The sequence below is a fragment of the Papio anubis genome, chromosome 9, assembly GCF_008728515.1.
Source record: "Papio anubis isolate 15944 chromosome 9, Panubis1.0, whole genome shotgun sequence".
Lineage (NCBI taxonomy): Eukaryota > Metazoa > Chordata > Mammalia > Primates > Cercopithecidae > Papio > Papio anubis.
The window spans coordinates 106322743-106345814 of NC_044984.1; the positions used below are offsets into that span (position 1 = coordinate 106322743).

The following is a 23072-nucleotide window of genomic DNA, read 5'->3' on the forward strand; positions in this document are numbered from 1 at the left end:
AAACCAAACCAAACCAAACAAACAAAAAGATTATAGTCTATAGTGGAAGACCAGACATTGTTAAATAAAGGTTACGTTCTAATCACTTTGCTTAAATTGTTAGGTAAACAAATAAATAAAAATACCAGGAAATTTCTAGATCAGAAATCCCCAGCATAAAGTCTTAGGAAGTATTTTAAGGCCTCTACACACACGTCTTACCTCATAAAGGTGAGGAGACTACTGACAGTTTCACCAAGTGATAAGAAAATGCTTTGAGACAAAGGACTGTTGTTTCAGTCAAGAACAAATCTCATGTTGTTCAGAGAACAGCCATGCCAAATTAGTCTGCAGCTCTTGTCAGGACAATCAATGACGAATAACTTTTCTCTTTGGCATTCTCTTCTAAAACATCTATACCATCTACCAACATTTGGGGATTTACTTTCCAGTTTTTCTATCAAAATTAATCCCCTGCTTGCTGTATATTCAGTACTTTGTCCCTTTGAAGTATCTTTGGAAACAATCTTGCCATCTTCCTTTTCTAAAAAGGCTAACCCAAGCTCAAATGATGAAGTAGGTGATATTTACTTTGTTTTCCTTTATCTCTTTTTAGCAAAAAGCTCCTTGCATGTCTGCGGTCCCAATTACTCAGCAGGCTGAGGCAAGAGGATCTCTTGAGGTCGAGAGGTCCAGGCTACAGTGAGCTGTGTTTGCACCATTGCACTCACACTCCAGCCTGGGTGACAGAGTGAAACCCTGTGTTTATAACAACAACAACAAAAACAAAAACAAAACCAAAAAACAGCCGGGTGTGGTGGCTCACGTCTATAATCCCAATACTTTTGGAGGCCAAGGCGGGTGGATCACAAGGTCAGGAGTTCAAGACCAGCCTGGCCAAGATGGTGAAACCGCATCTCTACTAAAAATACAAAAATTAGCTGGGTATGGTGGCGGGCGCCTGGAATCCCAGCTACTAGGGAGGCTGAGACAGAGAATTGCTTGAACCCGGAAGGCGGAAGTTGCAGTGAGCCAAGATCATGCCATTGCACTCCAGCCTGGATGACAGAACGAGAGTTCATCTCAAAAATAAATAAATAAATAAAAGCTCCTTAGCAAGTTCAAACCTATCCCAATTCTTAACTTATTGGGCTACTATATATTACATATCAATTGAAGTTAACACATATTCATAAAATTGCTATCATGAGCAAGTTACTCAAAGTCAAGAAAGACACTTGCCTTTGTAAAATATTTTTATTTAACCAAAAAGTTTTCTAAAAATAACATTTAAAGATTTCTAGGGCCAGGCATGGTGGAGCATGCCTGTAATCCCACCACTTTGGGAGGCCGAGGTGGGTGGATCACCTGAGGACAGGAATTCAAGACCAGCCTGACTTAACATGGTGAAATCCCATCTCTACTAAATACAAATAATTAGCTGGGCATGGTGGCGGGTGCCTGTAATGCCAGCTAGCTACTCAGGAGGCTGAGGCAGGAGAATTGCTTGAACCCAGGAGGTGGAGGTTGCAGTGAGCCAAGATTGTACCACTGCACTCCAGCCTGGGCAACAAGAAGTGCTTTTGAGTTGTATCTTAGTAACACTATTGCCAATAAAATGAAGTTTGGAACAAAAGCAAGGAAGGAAATGCCCAGTGCTAGAATTCATGGTGTAATGATTAATGGATATGTTTCTGTCTGACTAAAAAGGATAATACTCAGAATATAAAGTATAAAACAAACATTGTAAGAGGGAACTGAAGATAAAGATTGTAAGAGGGCACTTGACTACTCTAAATAAATCCACCACTCCTGGACTGAACAAATTACACTCCAGAATTTTGATAAAACTTGCCAGTTAACCTAATAAACCATTTGAGAAAAATTTGAGAGTTCATGTAAAAATGGGAAAGTTGCTAGAAACCTGGTGATAACTAAATTAAAGGCAAAAAGATGGTGAAATCTGCAAACCAAACCATACATCAAGGATCTTAGTATTGATCCCAAATAAGAATCTAGAATGAATTGTCCAAAAGATGTGTTTGCAAACAATTAGAAAAAAAAAAGTAACTGCTAAGTCGGCATGGCTTTACCTAAAAAAAAAAAAAAAAAAAAAAAAAGGCTGGGTGCAGTGGGTCACACCTATAATCTCAACACTGGAGGTCAAGGCAGGAAGGATCACTTGAGACCAGGAGGTCAAGATCAGCCCAGACAACATAATAAAACCCCGTCTCTACAAAAAATACAAAAATCAGTCAGGCATGGTGGCACACGCCTATAGTCCTAGCTACTATAAAGGCTGAGATAGGAGAACCGTTTGAGCCCAGGAGTTTGAGGCTGCAGTGAATCATGATTGCACCACTGCACTCCAGCCTGGGCAACAGAGGGAGAACATGTCTCAAAATAATAATAATGCCAGACTAATCTGTTCTCTTTTTGGATAGAATTACTAGACATATATCTGAAATTCTAACAAAGCATTTGGTGAGACATTTCATGCAATAAAAATTAGAAAACAGGCCAGGTGCGGTGGCTCATGCCTGTAATCCCAGCACTTTGGGAGGCTGAGACAGGCAGATCATCTGAGGTCAGGAGTTCAAGATCAGCCTGGCCAACATGGAGAAACCCCATCTTTACTAAAAATACAAAAATTAGCCAGGTGTGGTGGCACATGCCTGTAATCCCAGCTACCAGGGAGGCTGAGGCAGAAGAATTGCTTGGACCCGGGAGGCGGAGGTTGCAGCGAGCCGAGATAGCGCCACTACGCCCCAGCTTGGGTGACAGAGCAACTCCATCTAAAAAAAAAAAAAAAAATTAGAAAATATAGGTTGGATGCAATGACTCATGCTGTAATCACAGTTACTCAGGAGACTGAGGTGGAAGGGTCCCTTGAGCCCAGGAGTTTGAGGCTTCGGTGAGTTACGATCACACTACTGCACTTCAGCCTGGGTGACACGGTAAGATCCTGTTTCTACAAAAAATAAAGTAAAAAATTACCCAGGTATGGTGGCACATGCCTGTAGTCCTAGCAACTCGGGAGGCTGAGGTGGGAGGATAACTTGAGTTTGAGGTTACAAAGAGTTATGATCACACCACATAATGAGACCCTGTCTCTTAAAAAGAAAAAAGAAAAACAAAGTAGACAAAGTAGAAGCATAATTAAGGTCATTCACTGCACAAATAAACCTAAGTGAATGCTAAGTAATTGATCAATATTAACCTAGCAATGACTTCTATTGATATGAACCAGCATACTGACTTGGCACTGTTCTGTAAAACATTTTCATCAATGACTTGAAATAAAACATAGTGAGCATATTTATCAAATGAGTATTACGTATCTATTGTTGCATAACAATTTTCTACAAATTTGGTGGCTTAAAATACACATTTATTATCTCACAGCTTCTGTGGGTCAGAAGTCCATAGCATGGCTTAACTGGGTCCTCTACTTCAGGGTCCCTCAAAAGGCTATAATCAAGATATCGGCCACAGGTAGAGCCTCCCTCATTTGAAGGCTCAAATAGGGAAGAATCTGGCTCCAAGCTCATGTCATTGTTGTAATTCAGTTCTATGAGGGCTGTTAGACTGAGGGCCTCGGTTCCTAGCTGTTACCGAAAGGCTTCACTCAGTTCCTTGCCATATGGACTTCCGCAAGATCTTCTCCTAGAAAGATGGAAGGTACAATCTTATATAAACAAATCACTGAAGCAAGATCGCATCACCTTTCGCATATTGTTTTGGTCATAGATCTTACTAAGGGATTATACAAGAACACGAACATCCAGAGGCAGGGATCACTGGAGGTCATCTTAGAGTCTGCCTACCACTGTGTATTCCTCCAACACATCAAGCATTTTTCCACTTCAGATCATTTGCAACAGTTGTTTCCTCTGTCTTGAGTGCCCCTTCCTCCAGATAATCACAATGGGGTCCTTCTCATCCTTCAAGTATCAGCTCAAGTATCAGCTCAAATATCATCTCTGAAATGTAACGTTTATCAAATTTCCAAGTATCTTGGTTATATGTTTTTTGTCGGATTCCCCCAATAGACTATAACTTCCTTGAGGGCAGGTAACTTATCTGTTGCGTTCTAAATAAAATGCTATTTATAATAATACCTGTAGTTGTCGAGCTTTTGAAATGTGGCCAATCCAAGTTGAGACATGTTGTAAGTGTAAATATCCACTGAATTTCAAAGTATAAAAGAAAGAGTGTAAAATATCTCAATGACATATTTATATTGATTGTATGTTGCAAGGATATTTGGGATATTATCTAACTTTTTTTTTTTTTTTTTTGAGACAGAGTCTCGCTCTGTTGTCCAGGCTGGAGTGCAGTGGTGCAATCTCAGCTCACTGCAACCCCCACCTCCCGGGTTCAAGCAATTCTCCTGTGTCAGCCTCCTAAGTAGCTGGGACTACAGGCGCCAGCCACCACGCCTGGCTAATTTTTGCATTTTTAGCAGAGACACGGTTTTACCATGTTGGCCAGGCTGGTCTCAAACTCCTGATCTCAAGTGATCCACCTGCCTCGGCCTCCCAAAGTGCTGGGATTACAGGAATCAGCCACCGCGCCCGGCCTATTATCTAAATTATTACACAAGATTATTTTGGATATCTGGAGATACAATATCTCCAGTACCTAAAACAGTGCTTAGAAGAGGCACTCAGTATTTGTTGAATATTTACTCAACAATGTACCAAACTTGTGAGGAATGACAGACTTAAGATCTAAAAAGATCTAAACACTTCAGAATGAGTTTTATTAAATAAAAGTTAATAGAAATAAATGTAAGTATACTGTACTTGGGTCTAAAAAACCAACAGGGCAGAGATTAAGATGAAGAATATAACAATTACCTTATTTTTAAAATCTTAAGTGCTACTATCCAATAGAAACATAACGTGTGTCACATATGTAATCTTAAATTTTCTAAACGCAACATAAAAAAGCAAGAAAAAATAAGTGACTTTTTTTTTTTTTTTTGAGACAGGGTCTCACTCTGTCACTCTTGCTTAATTATAATGGTACAATCATAGCTCACTGCAGTATCAAACTTCTGGGCCCAGAGATCCTCCCACTTCTACCTCCCAAGTAGCTAGGAATGCGTGCCTCCTATCATGCCTGGCTGATTTTTAAATTTGTTGTAGAGATGAGGTATTGCTGTGTTGACCAGGCTGGTCTCAAGTTATCCTCTAGCCTTGGCCTCCCAAAATGTTGGGATTACAGGCGTGAGCCACTGCGCCTGACTGAAATTAATTTTAATAATACACTTATTAGCTGGGTGGGGTGGCTCACACCTGTAGTCCCAGAACTTTGGGAGGCCAAGGTAAGTGAATCGCTTGAGCTCAGGAGTTCAAGACCAGACAACATGGTGAAACCCCATTTCTACAAAAAAATACAAAAATGAGCTGGGCTTAGTGGCACGCACCTTTGGTCCCAGCTACTCAGGAGGTGGAGGCGGGAGGTTCGCTTGACCCCAGAGGTGGAGGATTGGGGTGAGGCAGAAGTTGCAGTGAGTCAAGATTGGGCCACTGCATGCCAACCTGGGTGACAGTGAGATCCTGTCTCAAAAAGTAATAACATCATATTTTATTTAACTGAAGTATCCCAATTATTATCACTGCAATGTGTAATCAATGTAAGTATGTCATTGAGATATTTTACATTTTTAATTTTGTACTTTGAAATTCAGTGGGTAGTTACACTTCCATGTCTCAACTTGGATTGGGTACATTTCAAAAGTTCAGTCGCTACATGTATTATTATAAATGCATTTCTATTTAAATAGCTTTTATAACTAGGTTATGGAGGCTGTTGCATTTGGATTTTATCCTGCAGAAGTGCCATTATAAATTCCTGAGCATTATAAAGGCTTTAGTGAGTACATACTTTATGCCAGGCACCACTCTCAATGCTTCATATGCATTAACTAATTTCATCTACTCACAATCCTATGAATTATTATTACTATTCTAATTTTACATGATAAAATTGTGAATATTAACACAATGGCAATATACAGTACTAAAAGATGAGACTGACAAGAGTTAGGTTATTTTTATTTACTTACTTATATCCCTCTTTGACTTAGATAATATTTCAGGTCATTTACAAAACTACATAAATAAGACAAAATAACATGAGTTGAAAGTGGGACAAAAGAAGGAACATTTCTGCTGATGTGACTTGATTCCTGAATGTTAAACTCTGAGTTTTTAAATGTTATTTTATTGCAAAAACAGTATTAACATAATAGAAATCCAAAGTAAAAAGTTTCCTGTAGTCCTATTATCTCGCTAAAACAATGATTTAATTCTTGCCTATATGCATATTCCATTTTTACAAATTTGCAGTAACTGCAGCTAGTATTTTACATTCTATTCTTTTTTCTCAGCATTATGCCATAATTTTTTCCTTTTATTAGTCTTATGTGCTTTCTCTCCACTCCCTCAGACTGTACCCAATGTTAAATCCTAGTGTATTTCTCTGTATTTTTTCTCTATGCTCAGCAATACACATTCAAATATATACACACATATATGGCAAGGGGTATTGCTGAGGCGGCAGGGTTTTTAAAAATGGGATATGTTTCTGTACACACTGCTTTTCACACTATTTCACAGATATCTTTCTGCTTTAATAGAAATAGTTATAATCCATTTTGATTGTTACATAATATTCCACATAAAATCATTTATCCAGCAATTCTTCTAATGATGGACATGCAGATTATTTTTGTTTTCTGCAAACAATGCAGCAATAAACATCCCAACACATATAATATCCTTCTGTGCTGATTCGTTGTTGTTGTTAGAGGCAAGGTCTCATTATGTTGCCCAGGCTGGTCTTGAACTCCTGGGCTCAAGGGTCCTCCCACCTCAGCCTCCTGAGTAGCTGGGACCACAGGCATGTGCCACCATGTCTAGCTAAAAGTTGTTTAAATTGCTTGTAGAGATGGGGTCTCCCTATGTTGCCCACGCTGGTATTGACCTCCTGGGTTCAAGCATCTTCTTGCCTCAGGCTTCTAAAGTGCTGGGATTACAGGTGTGAGGCACTGCATCTGGCCTTAATCTCATTTTTTCCATGAACTTTTTGAAGTCTGCTTGCATGTGGTCCAAGAAGGGAATGTAAAAAGAGCCAAAAGTATTTTGAGACACAGACATGGAATAGTTTCTCCTTCAGACAAAAAAAAAAATTTAGGCCTCACAGGAAAGGTAATAAGCAAAATCAAACTAAGCAAATTATATAGTGTGTTACAAGTTGAAAGTACTATGGAAAAAAATAATGAGGGGAAAGGAGATAGAAAGCAGGGCAGTCAGGTAGAAGCAATTTTTAAAAGATGGTCAGGATAGGTCTCAGTAGGAGGTTGAGGTTTCAGCAAAGACTTGAGGGAAGTCAAGTAGTCAGCCATGTGGATATCCTAAAAGAAAGCGTTCCAGAGGGAGAAAATACAAAGGTCTTGAGGTAAGGGACATGCATTGTGTATATCAGGAATAGCAAAGAGGTCAGTGAAACTGGGGCCTCACTGGCTTAAGGACAGAAAAATGGGAGTTTATATATTAATTGCCTTAGCCAATCATGCTATTTTTCTTTCTCTTCACTCCAGTTGCTATGCTGAGTCTTGTGGACATTCATGCAACATGTCCCCTCCTCTTCACCTCCATACAACACCCAGGGTAACTCTTTTGATTTTCCACATCAGTGTCAACTGTGGGATTTTATGACTTCCAAAATATGCCGGAACTATACTCAGTTTATTTTTGTAGATCATCATCAAGGTCCTGAGGCCAAAAATCTAATTATTATTATTATTGTTGTTGTTTTTTTTAGACGGAGTTTCACTCTTATTACCCAGGCTGGAGTGAAATGGTGCAATCTCGGCTCACTGCAAACTCCACCTCCCAGATTCAAGCAATTCTCCTGCCTCAGCCTCCTGAGTAGCTGTGATTACAGGTGCCCACCACTGCACCTGGCAAATTTTTATATTTTTAGTAAAGACAGGGTTTCACCATGTTGGCCAGTCTGGTCTCAAACTTCTGACCTCAGGTGATCCACCCGCCTTGGGCTCCCAAAGCGCTAGGATTACAGGTGTGAGCCACCGTGCCCAGCCCAAAAATCTAATTATATCTTAACACAACTGACTAGGACCAGAGTACTATTCAAAGGAAGGATTGGGACAATTACTTTTGCAGTTTATAGCAAAAGTGCCAATTTTTCCTTTCCCTATCCAACCAATCCTCTTCCCTTACTTCTACAAAACCTACTTTAGGCCAGGCATGGTGGCTCACGCCTGTAATCCCAGCACTTTGGGAGGCCGACTCGGGTGGATCATTTGAGGTCAGGAGTTCAAATGAGCCTGGCCAACATGGTGAAACTCCATCTCTACTAAAAATACAAAAAAAAAAAAAAAAAAAATTAGCCAGGTGTGGTGGCAGACGTCTGTAATCCCAGCTACTCAGGAGGCTGAGGTAGGAAAATCACTTGAACCCAGGAGGTGGAGGTTGCAATGAGCTGAGGTCAGGCCTCTGAACTCCAGCCTGAGTGACCAAGTGACTCTGTCTCGAAAAAAATTAAAAAATAAAAAATAAAAACCTACTTCTAAACTAACCATGACTAGATAGTCACTGTTGATCAATTCTACTAACTAGGTATAACCAAAGTTATTTATACTGAGAAGTGAATAATTTTAGAAGTTTAAATGTTTTATAAAGAAATTTTAAAACTCTTAATAGCTCCATATAGACTACAGAACAGAAAATTCTTAGTTTGACTTCAAGATTCTCCCCTACCTGGGCTTAAAACTGTTTTACTATCTCCCGTTTTGAGAACTCCCTCCAACCAAGCCAGTCATTCTCCCAAAGCATCATGTTCATTCCCACATCTGCTCCTTTTCCACTTGTTCTCTAAAATGTTCTTTCTTCCAAGGCTTAACTCTATTTCCACCAATTACATAAAGCCTTGTTTCACCACCTCTTTGGGGTATCCATTTTCTGGCCAGAAACCTCTGTGGCCACAGTGCCTTTACCCGAGTTCTTGTCCTGCATCCAGGAAGAATCAGGTATGTGGACAATGAAGGGTGAAAAAGACAAAGATGAGCTTTATTGAGCGTTACAGCGGCTCAGAGGAGACCTGCAGAGGGTAGTTCCTCTCTGTAGGCAGGTTGTCCATCGAGTATTCAGTTCTCAGTAGAGAGGAGGCCCTGGAGAGGATGGCTCCTCTCTGCAACTGATCGTCCTGATGTCTGCAGCTCTCAGAAGAGAAGAGGCCCTGGAGAGGGTGGCTCTTCTCTGCCCACAGGTTGTCTCTGCAGCTCTCAGCAGGCAGGGTAGGTCCTTTCTGCAACTGGTTGTTCCGTCATCTCCAACTATCAGCAGAGAGGGTAGCTTCTCTCTTAGGCTGGTTGACCCATAGGTCTCTGCCCTCTTGGTCCTCTGGCAGTCCTCTGCCCTGCTCTGGGTGAGCCCAGGGCTTTTATGGACCTCAGAGGGAAGTACATGCCGATTGGTCCATGGGCAGCCATGGCAGGCCAAGAAGATGCACCACGAGTCCCTACTCCAGTCTGCAGGACTGGCAGCCTGGACCCCTGTCTTCAGGCCCTCCCTGACCTGAAGGTGGGGGTCTTACTGGGGACTCACCCTCTTCTACCCAGGAATCAATCTGCCTCCCGCTGCCATTCTTGGCCCCAAGCCTGCTCTGACATTGGAGCGGGGCATGAGAGTGGAGAGAGGCCAGGCGGTGGGAGCAGACACTCCTGAGCTTGCAGGGATTGCGGTAGGGTGTCTAGCTGGTCCCCCAAGGGTGCAGGCTGCAGAGATGCCCAGGTCCTACACCTGGGAGGGCAGCCACAATGGCACCAGGGGCTCCTGAGTCAACTCAGAAGGGGCAGGGTTCCCACAGGCTTCATGGAGTGTGCAGCCCTAGTCATACCTCCCTGCTGCAGCTGGCTGCCATCAATAGGGCAAACTCAAATTTTTCTGAACTTCCCCAAACACACACACACACACACACGACTCTTTCAAAATTTATATATAATCAAACTGGTTGTCCATGATTGGATCCTGTTATCACTGATGACTATTTATACACATAAATTTTGGGCACATACAATGGTTAATTATAGCAGTAAGTCCCTTACAATGCATTGTGTATGTTCTCTTACCCTTACATGCATTTGTTCATCAAATCTTGTGAATTCTACCCTTTAAAAGTTTGTCAACTCCATCCACACTTCAGCCTTATTATGTCCTACTGTATGACCTTAACCTCTTCCAACTAGACTACTGCTATACCCCATTAATTGGCTTCAGTCCAATCTTCTCACTTTCAATCCATTCCCTTCATTCCTGAGTAATGTTTTTGTTTTGAGACAGAGTCTTGCTCTGTTGACCAGACTGGAGTGCAGTGACAGCAATTAGGGCTGACTGCAGCCTCGACCTCTCAGGTCCAAGTGATCCTGCTGCCTCAGCCTCCCAAGTACCTGGGACCACAGGCACACACTAACACACATGGCTAATTTTTCTACTTATCGTAGAGACGAGGTTTCATTACATTGCCCAGGCTGACCTGAGTGCTGTGTCTACACACAAATCTAACCTTATTCTCCTGGTTAAAACTTCTAGTGACTCCAAACTCTTTAGCGTGGTGAGACCTTTCCAAATCCGCCCCATGGAAGCTCAGTAATAATCAACCAAAATAAAAAAGAGTGGCAGCAGCTGCTGCCCCAGTTCGCCTTTACACAGACTGATCTCAACCAGTTCCCCAATATGCCTGTGCATAATTTTCCCATTGCTAGAAATGCCCTGTTTCTCTTTGCCTCATGCACACCCCGTCTTATTTCAAGGTCCAGCTCAAAAGTCACCTCCTGTCTACAACTTCCTCTGATGCTCCTGAGCAGGGCTGGCTGAATCCCTGCCTCTTTACAATAAATAAATACAGTCTTTTTTTTAATTTCTTTTCTTTTTTTTCTGAGACCTTGTCTCGCTCTGTCACCTAGGCTGAAGTGCAATGGTGCAATCTCGGCTCACCCGAACCTCCGCCCCTTGGGTTCATGCAATTCTCCTGCCTCAGCCTCCTGAGTAGCTGGGATTACAGGCACGTGCCACCACACTCGCCTGATTTTTGTATTTTTAGTACAGACGGTGTTTCACCATGTTGGCCAGGCTGGTCTCGAACTCCTGACCTCAGGCAATCCACCTGCCTCGGCCTCCCAAAGTGCTGGGATTACAGGCGTGAGTCAACGCGTCCAGCCAGAAATAATATTTTACAGCAATTACACTGCACTGCTTAGATGATTATTCCTATGCCACCTCCTCCCCCAACAAGGTGCGTGCCTTCAACACAGAACTGTCTTGTTTCTGTCTATTCCGTAGCCTCGCAGGCAAAGCCAGCGTCTGGCACAAGCCAAGGACCGAGTGACTACCTGCGGAACATAATTATTAGAATTGCGTCTGGGGTTCCTGGAGGGTGGGCCTTGGCTGGGCGGATCCCAGGAGCCTGGCGTCTCCCAGGGGAGGTGCTCACCTCAGGGCGGGTCTAAGACGGCCCTGCCTGCCACACTAACCGCCAAGCCTGGCCAAGAAGCTCAGGGAAGCCGCGTAGCCACTGCCCGCCTGGGTCAGGGCGGTGACGAAGCCTGACTGATAATAACAGCTGAACTTGACTAACAGACTGACCTAGGGTTGCAGCGGGTCCCAACCAACTGCCTGACGGCCCAAAGTTAGTAAGAAGGGATGGCAGGCCTTGTCATCTTCGAAGGAGAGGAAGGGCAGCAAAGGAATTGCTGTGGCGTTCCTACGCGCGCTTCGCGCCTCTTCTCACGCGGAGCAGGAAAGGAAGCGGGCGAACCCGCCGGGAGACTCGCCGAGTACGCGCGCGCAGCAGCCCATTTTCCCGCCCCCAACGTGGCCCGCCCTTTTACCCAGGCCCTACGCGTGCTTCGCCGAGTACGCGTGCGCGGCAGATTTCTCCCCACCCCCCCCACCCCCGCCCCTCACGTGGCCCCACCCTCTCACCCTAGACAGACTGGAGCCTCCTGGGGTGTCCACGTGAGCGCGCGTGAGCCCGCCCCCCTCCCCCCAGTCACGTGATCGCTGACTCCCGGCGTTCTCCACTACGGCTTACCTACCTCCCTTGCCCGGAACCCGGCGATATGGCTGCCGCTGTGTCCCGCTCCGCGTCTCTCTCCCAGCTGCTTCCCCTTCTCCTGGGCTTCCTGCTCCTCTCCGCTCCGCATGGCGGCAGCGGCCTGCACACTAAGGGCGCCCTTCCCCTGGATACGGTCACTTTCTACAAGGTAACAGGGGCGTGGGACGTCGCGCGCAGGTGCTGTCGGGCCGCCTGGAAGAGCGCGCGCTCGTGGATGGACGCTGGACACCGGGAGCTGACGGGAGGTGGTCTGTAGCAATGGTCCCAGGGCTTCCCGGAGTCCTACAGGCCTAGTGGACTCTGAGCCGAGGGAATGTTATGACCACCGGGCATGCACGCTTCAGGGCCCCGGCGCACCCGTGCTTTTGCAGCATTTATACTTGCATCCTCCCTTGCAAAGATGCAGCCGAGGGAACTGTGTTCCCCTTCCCTTCACCTAGGGGGAGAGGGTGGTGCCTGGAGAGATCCAACCCTCGAATCCCAAGTGCGAGAACCGGAGGGCGGTGCGAGGCCGACGCCACTGGGCTCCCGGCTGTGGTAGCGGGGAGGGATTGGCGGGGAGAAATGCAGGCGCGTTAGCCTGCATGTTCGCGCCCCTCTTCCCCAGGCATGGATTGCAGCCTGCTTTGCATATGCAAACAATGATCAGATATCATACATCTTGAATAGTGCAAGCTTGAAGAATATGCTTCAGTTCAGCCACCCTGAAAAGTAGGGGCCCCCAACCACCAGGCCCGTCGGTGGCCTGTTAGAAACCGGGCCGCACAGCAGGAGGTGAGCGGCGGGTGACCGAGCATTACCTCCTGAGCTCCACCTCCTGTCACGTCAGCTGCGGCATTAGATTCTCATAGGAGCACGACCTTTATTGTGAACTGCGCATGTGAGGGATCCAGGTTGTGTGCTTCTTATGAGAATCTAATGCCTGATGATCTGAGGTGAAACAGGTTTATGTCGAAACCACCCAACCCCCCACCCCCTTGGAAAAATTGTCTTCCATGAAACCAGTCCTTGGTGCCAAAAAGGTTGGGGATAGCTGTTGTAGAAAACATCTTGGGTTTGGCAACAAAATGAATAAAATTGGGTCAAGGCATGGAAGAATTTGCCACTACCTCTGCCCCTCCCCCTTCCATTTTTGCAGAATTAGGGATCCTGGCCTGGGTAAATGGACGGTTGGAAATGGTGGCAGAATGCAATACCGCAGTCCCAGTCCCCTCCTCTTGCACCTGTCTTCACCCACGAGCAGCTTTTAACTTCCTCTAGCAGATGGGCAAGCTTAGTGTTGCGAGAGAGCCAGTCATTTCATTTTCGAGTTTTGTACTCATTGTGGGGAAGTGAAACCAAGAAGTAGTTTTCTCCAGTGGTTGAAGTCTTCCCTGTTTTCAAGCATTCCCTGTCATGGACTTGGCACTTGTAGTTCATTCAAGGCAAAGTTTCAAGAATTTAAAAGTGTAGGCCGGGCATAGTGGCTCATGCCTGTAATCCCAGCACTTTGGGAGGCTGAGGTGGGTGGATCTCCTGAGGTCAGGCGAGACCAGCCTGACTAACAAGGTGAAACCCTGTCCCTACTAAAAATACAAAAATTAGCTGGGCATCGTGGCAGGCACCTATAGTCCCAGCTCCTTGGGAGGCTGAGACAGGACAATTGCTTCAACCCGGGAGGCAGAGGTTGCAGTAAGCCAAGATTGCACCACTGCACTCCAGCCTGGGCGACAGGGAGACTCCATCTCAAAAAAAAAAAAAAAAAAGTGTGGGCCGGGTGTGGTGGCTCATGCCTGTAATCCTGGCACTTTGGGAGGTGGAGGTGGGTGGATCACCTGAGGTCAGGAGGTGGAGACCAGCCTGGTCAACATGGTGAAACCCTGTCTCTACTAAAAATACAAAGATTAGCTGGGCGTGGTGGTGGGCGCCTGTAATCCCAGCTACTGGGGAGGCTGAGGCAGGAGAATTGCTTGAACCCGGGAGGCGGAGGTTGCAGTAACCTGTGATCATGCCATTGCACTGCAACAAGAGCAAAACTCTGTCTCAAAAAAAAAAAAAGGTGTAGGTATGGCTGGTTGGTTGTCAGGCACACTCAGACACACCCTACAGCACCCTATGCTTTGGGGGCCTTTATTGGCAAAGTGACACCCCTACCCTACCCTGCTCCATGGGAGTGAGATAATATCACAGAACAAGTGTAACCCAAAGGGAAACTTTGCACCATAAAGCTAACAGTGTTTTCTACTATTATCACCCTAATCTAGGTCAACATGACAATAGCCTCTTCTCTGGTCTCCCTGCTTCCACTCTTGAGTCTCCACACAGTAGCCTAAGTCCTACATGACCTGGATTCCTGGCTTCTCGTTCATCTCCCAACCATTCTCCTCCTGTCTTTTGAATATTCCTTGCTCTTTACTGCCTTAGGATGTGTTGCACTAGTTGTTCCTTGTGACTGGAATATTCTCTGCCCAAACTTTGAAAGGCTAGTTGGTTACTTCTCATCATTCAGACTTAGGTTAAGTGTTTCCTTCTTAGAATTCTTCCTTGATTTATCTTCCCCCAGTCTAAAGTGCCAGTCACGTTAATCTGTTTTATTTCTCCATACAGCACTCATCACTGATTTTTTAAAAATCCATTTTGCTATCTTTCTCTCTCCCTGGAATATTATGTGCTCATGAAGAAGCTCCTTGTCTGTTTTGTTCCTGATCATCTGCACTGCGTAGCAGATTACCTGTCTCATAGAAGGTGCACAATAACTAATTTGTTGCATGAATGAACAAAACGTTTTCTCCAGTCTCTTTTCAGGTCTTCTCTTCATCACCATTGAACCAAAGGGAAATGTACTAGTGTTGTGTCTGGCAGCCTTGTTCCACGCTTTGCCTTTTGGTGATTTCCAGTATCTTTTTTGTTGTTGTTGTTTCTTTCCCTTCACCATCACTAGAATGTTAGCTTCATGATCTAAGAGATCCCATTTTGTTCCCTGCTGTGTTCACTTAGTATGGGGCCTGGCACATGATAGATCCTTAGTAACTTTTTATTCAGTGAACGAATGAATGAATAATGAACTTATCTATACTTTAAAGAAGTGAGTTGCCTAATTATAGGTAATGGTAGAGCTGATTCCTACCAGCCCATTGGACACCAAGGGCTGGTAGGAAGTAGATGAGGAAAATAGATTTCTAAAGCTATCATTAAGAGATAACAGGCCGGGCGCAGTGGCTCAAGCCTGTAATCCCAGCACTTTGGGAGGCCGAGACGGGCGAATCACGAGGTCAGGAGATCGAGACCATCCTGGCTGACACGGTGAAACCCCGTCTCTACTAAAAAATACAAAAAACTAGCCGGGTGAGGTGGCGGGCACCTGTAGTCCCAGCTACTCGGGAGGCTGAGGCAGGAGGATGGCGTAAACCCGGGAGGCGGAGCTTGCAGTGAGCTGAGATCCGGCCACTGCACTCCAGCCTGTGCGACGCAGCGTGACTCCGTCTCAAAAAAAAAAAAAAAAAAGAGATAACAGACCACTTCGGGAGGCCAAGGCGAGTGGATCACAAGGTCAGGAGATCGAGACCATCCTAGCTAACACGGTGAAACCCTGTCTCTACTAAAAATACAAAAAAATTAGCTGGGCGTGGTGGCAGGCGCCTCTAGTCCCAGCTACTTGGGAGGCTGAGGCAGGAGAATGGCATGAATACGGGAGGCGGAGCTTGCAGGGAGCCGAGATGGCGCCACTGCACTTCAACCTGGGTGACAGAGTGAGACTCTGCCTCAAAAAAATACATACATACATAACAGACTAAGATAACAAGAGAAAATTCTTTATGCGAATGTTTGCCATTCAAAACTATTCTGCCTTACCCTTGTAACTAAGAATGGTGGAAGTAAAAGGTGGAGATCTCTGAATTATATTTTAATGTTAGACCACCGTATAATTATTAATATTATTCCATAATACAAATGCAGGCCCTTGAAAGTAGGTATCCCGTGTTGTGCTTTTTAAACAAGTGCTTCTCCCCTTCCCCAACATGTAGCATCTGCTACAAAGCCTGTCAGAGTATTGTTCATTCATCAGATATTTTCAGAACATCTGCCACATTCTAGGCACTGTTGGGCACTAGGGATACAGCAGAAAACAGGTCAGACCAAGGTCCTTATTCTCATAAATGTATATTCTAGTGGAGAGGATGGAAAACAAGCAAATAAGGATTTCAGAGAGTGAGTAATGCACTGAAGAAAATACAGCAGGGTAATGATACCAGGGTATGATGAAAATGCAGCCATATTAGACAGTCTGATTGGAGGAGTCCCCAGTAGCAGGGGACATTTGAACTGAGCCTTGAATGATAAAGAGAGAACCATGAAAAGAACTGGGGAAAGGACATTCCAGCCAGCAGAGAGCAAATGAAAAGCTCTGAGTGGGAGTAAGTTTCATGTGCTGAACTGAAATAAGGCCAGCTGGGCCAGAGGGATGTGAACTCATTTGTATTTTAAGTCTTTCCTGCTTTTAGGCCTCCAGAGCTCAGGCTTTTTGGCATTTAAAGATGACCTGTTCTGGTGTCTTTTCCTCCCTCCTTTGTGTCCCTAAACAGTGTTAAATATTTTTAAAAACCAAGAGGACATCAGTACACGGTAAAGGACAAAGACTAACAAGAACATTGTATCTTTTTTTTTTTTTTTTTTTGGCGATGGAGTTTCGCTCTTGTCACCCAAGCTGGAGTGCAATGGCACGATCTCGGCTCACTGCAACCTCCACCTCCCGGGTTTAAGCAATTCTCCTGCCTCAGCCTCCCGAGTAGCTGGGATTACAGGTGCCCGCCACCATGCTCAGCTAATTTTTGTGTTTTTAGTAGAGACGGGGTTTCGCCACGTTGGCCGGGCTGGTCTCCACCTCCTGACCTCAAGTGATCCACCAGCCTCAGCCTCCCAAAGTGCTGGGATTACAGAAGTGAACCACTGCGCCCAGCCCAGAACATTGTATCTTTGCCTTCAGCCAGAATTATGTCAGCTTGACATAATTTTTTTTTCTTTTGGGAGAGAGAGAGAGGGGGGGGGTCTCACTCTGTTAAACAGGTTGGATTGCAGTGGTGCAATCGTGGCTCACTGTAACGTCTGACTCCTAGGCGCAAGCGATTTTCCACCTCAGCCTCCTGAGTAGTTTAGCTGGGAATACAGGTGTGTGCCACTGTGCCTGGCCAATTTTTTTTTTTTTTTTTTTAAGCCAGCTGTGTTGTCCAGGCTGGTCTTGAACTTCTGGCCTCATGTGATCCTCCCACTTCAGGCCCGCAAAGTGTTGAGATTACAGGTGTGAGCCACCATGCTCAGCCGTGACATGATTATTTATAGTGATTGCTTGTGATGAAAAAACTCAATGATAGGGATCACTTGGATTAGGAAACAAAAAGTTGATGGAAGTGAGAAAGGCAATGTTACGCTAAAGTGGCTGGTTAGATAAAACTTGTGCATTGGGAGAAACCATCAAAAGAAGTCCTTGGCTTCCTCAGTTAAGTTAAATGTAGACTTAGCATATGACCTCCACAGTTCCACTTGTAGGTGTATACCCAAAAGAGTGGAATACAGATTGCCAGGCACAGTGGCTCACGTCTGTAATCCCAGCACTTTGGGAGGCCGAGGCGGGTGGATCACGAGGTCAGGAGATTGAGACCATCCTGGCTAACATGATGAAACCCCGTCTCTACTAAAAATACAAAAAATTAGCCGGGCGTGGGTGTGGGCACCTGTAGTCCCAACTACTCGGGAGGCTGAGGCAGGAGAATGGCCAGAACCAGGGAGGCGGAGCTTGCAGTGAGCCGAGATGGCGCCACAGCACTCCAGCCTGGGCGACAGAACAAGACTCTGTCTCAGAAAAAAAAAAAAAAAAAAAAGAGTGGAATACAGGTGTTCAAACAAAACATGTTATGTGAATGTTCATAGCAGCACTATTGACAGTAGCCAAAAGGTGGAAACAACCCAAACATTCAGCTGATGAGCGAATAAATAAAATGTGGTCCCTCTGTACAATATATTTATTTGGCCATAAAAAGTAACAATGTACCAATACATAGTACAACATGGATAAACTGAAAATATGCTTGGCTGGGCGCGGTGGCTCATGCCTGTAATCCCAGCACTTTGGGAGGCCAAGGTGGGTGGATCACCTGAGGTCGGGAGTTTGAGACCAGCCTGACCCACATGGAGAAACCCCATCTCTACTAAAATTACAGAATTAGCCAAGCTTGGTGGCGCATGCCTATAATCCCAGCTACTTGGGAAGGCTGAGGCAGGAGAATCGCTTGAACCTGGGAGGCAGAGGTTGCGGTGAGCTGAGATCGCACCATTGCACTCCAGCCTGGGCAACAAGAGTGAAACTCCGTCTTAAAAAAAAAAAGAAAACATGCTAAGTGAAAAAAGCCAGACACAAAAGGCCACATACTGTACATTTCCATCAGAATAGACAAATCTATAGAGACAGAAAATACATTAGTGGTTGCTGGGGCTGGGAGGAGGAAGACTGGGGAGTGACTGCATAATGAGTATGGGGTTTCCTTTTGGGATGATGAAAATGTTCTTGGCACTGGATAGTAGTGATGGTTGCACATTCTTAATGCACTGAATCACACAGAATGTACACTTTTAAATGGTTACAATGGCAAATATTATGTGAATTTTACTGCAATTAAATGTCTCGCCCCGACAGTTTAAAACCCAGAGATCTAGCCAGAGAGAAGTGTAGTCTAGGGAGAGCACATTGTCCCACGCGTGGCCTCTCACTAACTTAACTGCCCTGAAATTGCTGGGTTCAAACTCCAGCCTATCTAGCCAAAGCGTCCTCCATGATGCCAACTCCTTTGTAGGTGGTTTTGTTTATTTTTGTCAGATTTCTTGTTCAGGGTTTACTGAGAAAGGCCTCCTGGGATGATGAGCACGACAGGGGCTGATGTAGTGTGAAAGGAACCCTGCAGGAGAAGGCCTTATTATGTCTGCAGCCTTGTTTATTCTGGACAGGGTTGTGTATATCTTTGATTAGTGTGAACAGGTACTAATGGGGTGCCCTGCACATCGCTGGCACTTACTAAATTGTTAAATAAGTCAATGGGTGAATGAATAAATATTAATTTGTGAGAGCTTGCCTCGCTTGTGGGCTTGTTTCCACTCTATTTCTTAAACGGGGGCCCCTTGGGAAGGGGAGTTAGCCCCAAAAGTCCCTGGAACACCCACTTGCTCAGCTCTATACGCCCTCAGGTCATTACCAAAAGCAAGTTCGTCTTGGTGAAGTTCGACACCCAGTACCCCTACGGTGAGAAGCAGGATGAGTTCAAGCGTCTTGCTGAAAACTCGGCTTCCAGCGATGATCTCTTGGTGGCAGAGGTGGGGATCTCAGGTATGGACAAGTCCAGGATGGCTGGGGAGGGCAGAGAGGGAGGAAGCTAGGAATCGTTTCCATTTGGAAGAGGAGTACCCAGGATCTTTCCTTCTGAGCCACCCTCAAGGAGTGTAAGTAAACAGGTTCATGGCCTCTAAAGGAATCTGGTGCCCATAGTAGGCTTAACCTGAGCAGATTCTGGGACCATGGAATCTCAGCTCAGCCGTGCAGGTGCCTGAAGGGAAGGGAACCCCTGACATTCCACCCCTCTCTGACATTAAACTGTGAGAACTTTGAGCTCTCCTTGCAGGGAACAGAATGAAGAGGGCAGAGGGGGTGCTATGTCCCCTAGTGGACTGCATAGTCAGTTCTTCTGTCTTCATTTCAGCTTCTGTACCAAAACTGTTTGGTTTTGGCTTTAGCTCAAATGCACTGATGCCACCACTAATCCAAGGGCACCTCCCAACCACAGTGACAGCTTCAGTAGTCGCCAGCATTTAGTGGTCGACAGGGTAAAGATCTGCGCCCCCCCCATTGCATTTTAAATCTTCACTTGAACTCTGCCTGAGAAGCAAGATGTATTATCTCCATGTTATACTTCAGGAAAAAAACCTGAAGCTCAAAGCTTAAAGGACTGTGGGCTATGGAGTGGCTCATCCAGAGCTCCACCTAAGTGTTTAGTCCCAGGCAGGGACTTACTTGTCTCACTTCCTGCCCAGCTTGGATGCCTCCATTCCGTAGTAAGCTGGGAACTTAGTAGAGAGTCTGGTCCTGGGTAGATAGAGATAGCTGGCACACACCTCTCCAGGACAGTCAGTCAGATTTGACTCAACTTTAGGTAACTCCCTTGGTGCTTTTATTAGAAAAATAATAATAGTTAACATTTATCAGATGTTTACTGTGTGCCAGGCCACTGTGCTGAGTGTTTTACATGTGTTTCATCTTTGCAAGAGCTCTATGAAGGAAGTCCCATGTGGTACTATTACCTCCATTGTTTCAAATGAAGAAATGGATGCTTAGAGTAACTTGCTCAAGAATGTGGAATTGTTAAGTGGCAGAACTAGGTTTGGAACCCTAGGCATCCAATACTACCACTACTAGTAGTTGGTCTTAGCCGTTTCTTGGCAAAGTGTAAGAAACCAGTTGTCACAGCATCAGCCCTTGGGGCTGCTACTGCCCGTTAGGAAGGGTGTTTTGCAGATACTAACAGCAGCTACCACATATTAAGCATTTAACCTGGCCAAGTATCATGCACACATTCCCTCATCCGGTCCTCCCAACAGCCCCCATGTGGCAGGGACTGTGTTCCTTCCCTTCCACATGCTCCCCTTTCTCACCCAGCTCCAGCCAGACTGGCCTTTCAGGAGACTGAAAACTCCTGAGCTTAGTCCTGCCTCAGAGCTTTTGCACTTGCAGTCCTTTCTGCCTGAGACACTCTTCCCAGATCTTCGCGTGGCTGGCTCCAGGACATTCAGGTCCTTTAGCTGATGTCACCTTCACAGGGAGGCCTTCCATGACCACCCGAAGTGGGCTTTCTTACCCAGTCACTTTGTCACGTCATGCTGTTTTGTTTTCCCGATGCCACTTATCACCTATGTTTATGTGTGTGTTATGTCTCTTCTCTCCCTTAGAAGAACGAGCTTAATAGTCTTTCTTTTTTTTTTTTTTTGAGACAAAGTCTCACTCTGTTGCCCAAGCTGGAGTGCAGTGATGCGATCTCAGATCACTGCAACCTCCACCTCCTGGGTTCAAGCGATTCTCCTGCCTCAGTCTCCCGAGTAGCTGGGACTACAGGCATGTGCCACCATGCCCTGCTATTTTTTTTTTTTTTTTTTTTGTATTTTTAGCAGAGACGGTGGTTTCACTATGTTGGCCAGGCTTGTCTTTAACTTCTGACCTCGTGATCTGCCCGCCTTGGCCTCCCAAAGTGCTGGGATTACAGGCATGAGCCACCACATCCGGCCGAGCTTAATACTCTTAATCACAACTAGACCCTCAGCACCTAGAACAGCATCTGACACATAGTGGGCATATAATAAATATTCAGAAGAATCTCCATTTTTTCATCTAACAGTTCAGAGTTTAATTATTTGCCTAGTGCTACATGGCTAGGAAGTGGTAGAGGAGGAATTCAAACCCAGGTATGTATGGTTGCTCCTCACTTTGAACCATTACATGGCCAAGAAAATTCTTCTTCCCTTCAGTGCAGCTAGGTCCCATAGCAATTTTCTGCCCTGAGTTCCTCATGGTCTTGCTTTTTGTGTCTGGTTTCTGCTCACAGATTATGGTGACAAACTGAACATGGAACTGAGTGAGAAATACAAGCTGGACAAAGAGAGCTACCCAGTCTTCTACCTCTTCCGGGATGGGGACTTTGAGAACCCAGTCCCATACACTGGGGCAGTTAAGGTTGGAGCCATCCAGCGCTGGCTGAAGGGGCAAGGGGTCTACCTAGGTATGCCTGGTTGCCTGCCTGTATACGACGCTCTCGCCGGGGAGTTCATCAGGGCCTCTGGTGTGGAGGGCCGCCAGGCCCTCTTGAAGCGGGGGCAGGACAACCTCTCAAGTGTGAAGGAGACTGAGAAGAAGTGGGCCGAGCAATACCTGAAGATCATGGGGAAGATCTTAGACCAAGGGGAGGACTTCCCAGCATCAGAGATGACACGGATTGCCAGGCTGATTGAGAAGAACAAGATGAGTGATGGGAAGAAGGAGGAGCTCCAGAAGAGCCTAAACATCCTGACTGCCTTCCAGAAGAAGGGGGCCGAGAAAGAGGAGCTTTAAAAGGCCGTCGGTGGTTTTCCAGGGTTTGGTGGGGGTAGGGAGGGGAGAGTTAACCTGCTGGCTGTGAGTCCCTTGTGGAATATAAGGGGGTAGTGGGAAAAGTGGTACTAACCCACGATTCTGAGCCCTGAGTATGCCTGGACATTGATGCTGATGTGACCATGCTTGGGATGTCTCTAGCTGGTCTGGGGATAGCTGGAGCACTTAGGTGGCTGGTGAAATGACCCCTCAGAAGGAATTAGTGCTATAGAGGAGAGAGGAGTATACCGCCCAGGTCTTTGACAGGTGTAATTCTCATTCAATTAAAGTTTCAGTGTTTTGGTTAAGTGGACCTGAAGCCATTCTGTTGTCTTTTCAAATTACACTTTGGTCTATGACCTGCTTTCCTCTTTGAATCTAAGCTGGTATGGACTCCACTTTCCCAGCGTAATAAACTATCCTCGTAACACTCTGGAAACTGGCATACCTTTGTTATTTTCCAGTGATATTCAGACTGACATGGATTGACTGTTAATGGTCAAGTGTGTTGTCCATTTTCCAGTCCTTAAAACTCAGTAGCAGTATTGATGAATACATTGAACCAACATTGATGGACCATGGTGTGATTATTTTCCATGCTCTGTGAGGTACACATAGCAAATTATTAGTTTTACTGATATATTCTGTGACTTGGATTTACACAGCTAAATGATATAGTCCAGTCCAATCTGAAAATTAAAAAATATTTTCCATCTAAATCACTATCTGTCACTAAATAAATACTAACTTCTAGAAAGCAGACTAAAGAGCACTTGTGCCAACATTCACATCTTTTCTTCAGACTCAG

The 23072-nt window shown here is 45.3% G+C and overlaps 2 protein-coding genes across 4 annotated transcripts in view; one reads left to right on the plus strand and one right to left on the minus strand.

Annotated features, from left to right (window-relative positions):
- Window positions 1-11870, minus strand: part of TMEM116 (transmembrane protein 116) — a 49318-nt gene extending 37448 nt beyond the window's left edge. For both annotated transcript variants that reach the window (XM_003907177.3, XM_003907175.3), the window contains exon 1: window positions 11658-11870. The gene's annotated coding sequence lies outside the window, so the exon portion shown is untranslated. The remainder of the gene's footprint in view (window positions 1-11657) is intronic.
- A 107-nt stretch (window positions 11871-11977) lies between these two features.
- On the plus strand, window positions 11978-22577 carry ERP29 (endoplasmic reticulum protein 29). 2 transcript variants are annotated; one of them, XM_003907178.3, is made up of 3 exons: window positions 11978-12277; window positions 19342-19480; window positions 21744-22577. In XM_003907178.3, the coding sequence occupies exons 1-3, from the start codon at window positions 12134-12136 to the stop codon at window positions 22244-22246; spliced, it is 786 nt and encodes a 261-aa protein (XP_003907227.1). In that variant the 5' UTR covers window positions 11978-12133; the 3' UTR covers window positions 22247-22577. The 2 variants fall into 2 exon arrangements, with proteins under 2 accessions (XP_003907227.1, XP_003907229.1); XM_003907180.3 differs by lacking the exon at window positions 19342-19480 and having other exon boundaries at window positions 12015-12277.
- The last annotated feature ends 495 nt before the right edge of the window (window positions 22578-23072 follow it).

Bases quoted from the DNA above. Each gene is read 5' to 3' on its own strand.
- ERP29 (XM_003907178.3), top strand. From the start codon at position 12,134: ATGGCTGCCGCTGTGTCCCGCTCCGCGTCTCTCTCCCAGCTGCTTCCC. The intron at 12,278-19,341 runs GTAACAGGGGCG...ATACGCCCTCAG, and splicing joins ATACGGTCACTTTCTACAAG to GTCATTACCAAAAGCAAGTT. The intron at 19,481-21,743 runs GTATGGACAAGT...TTCTGCTCACAG, and splicing joins GGCAGAGGTGGGGATCTCAG to ATTATGGTGACAAACTGAAC.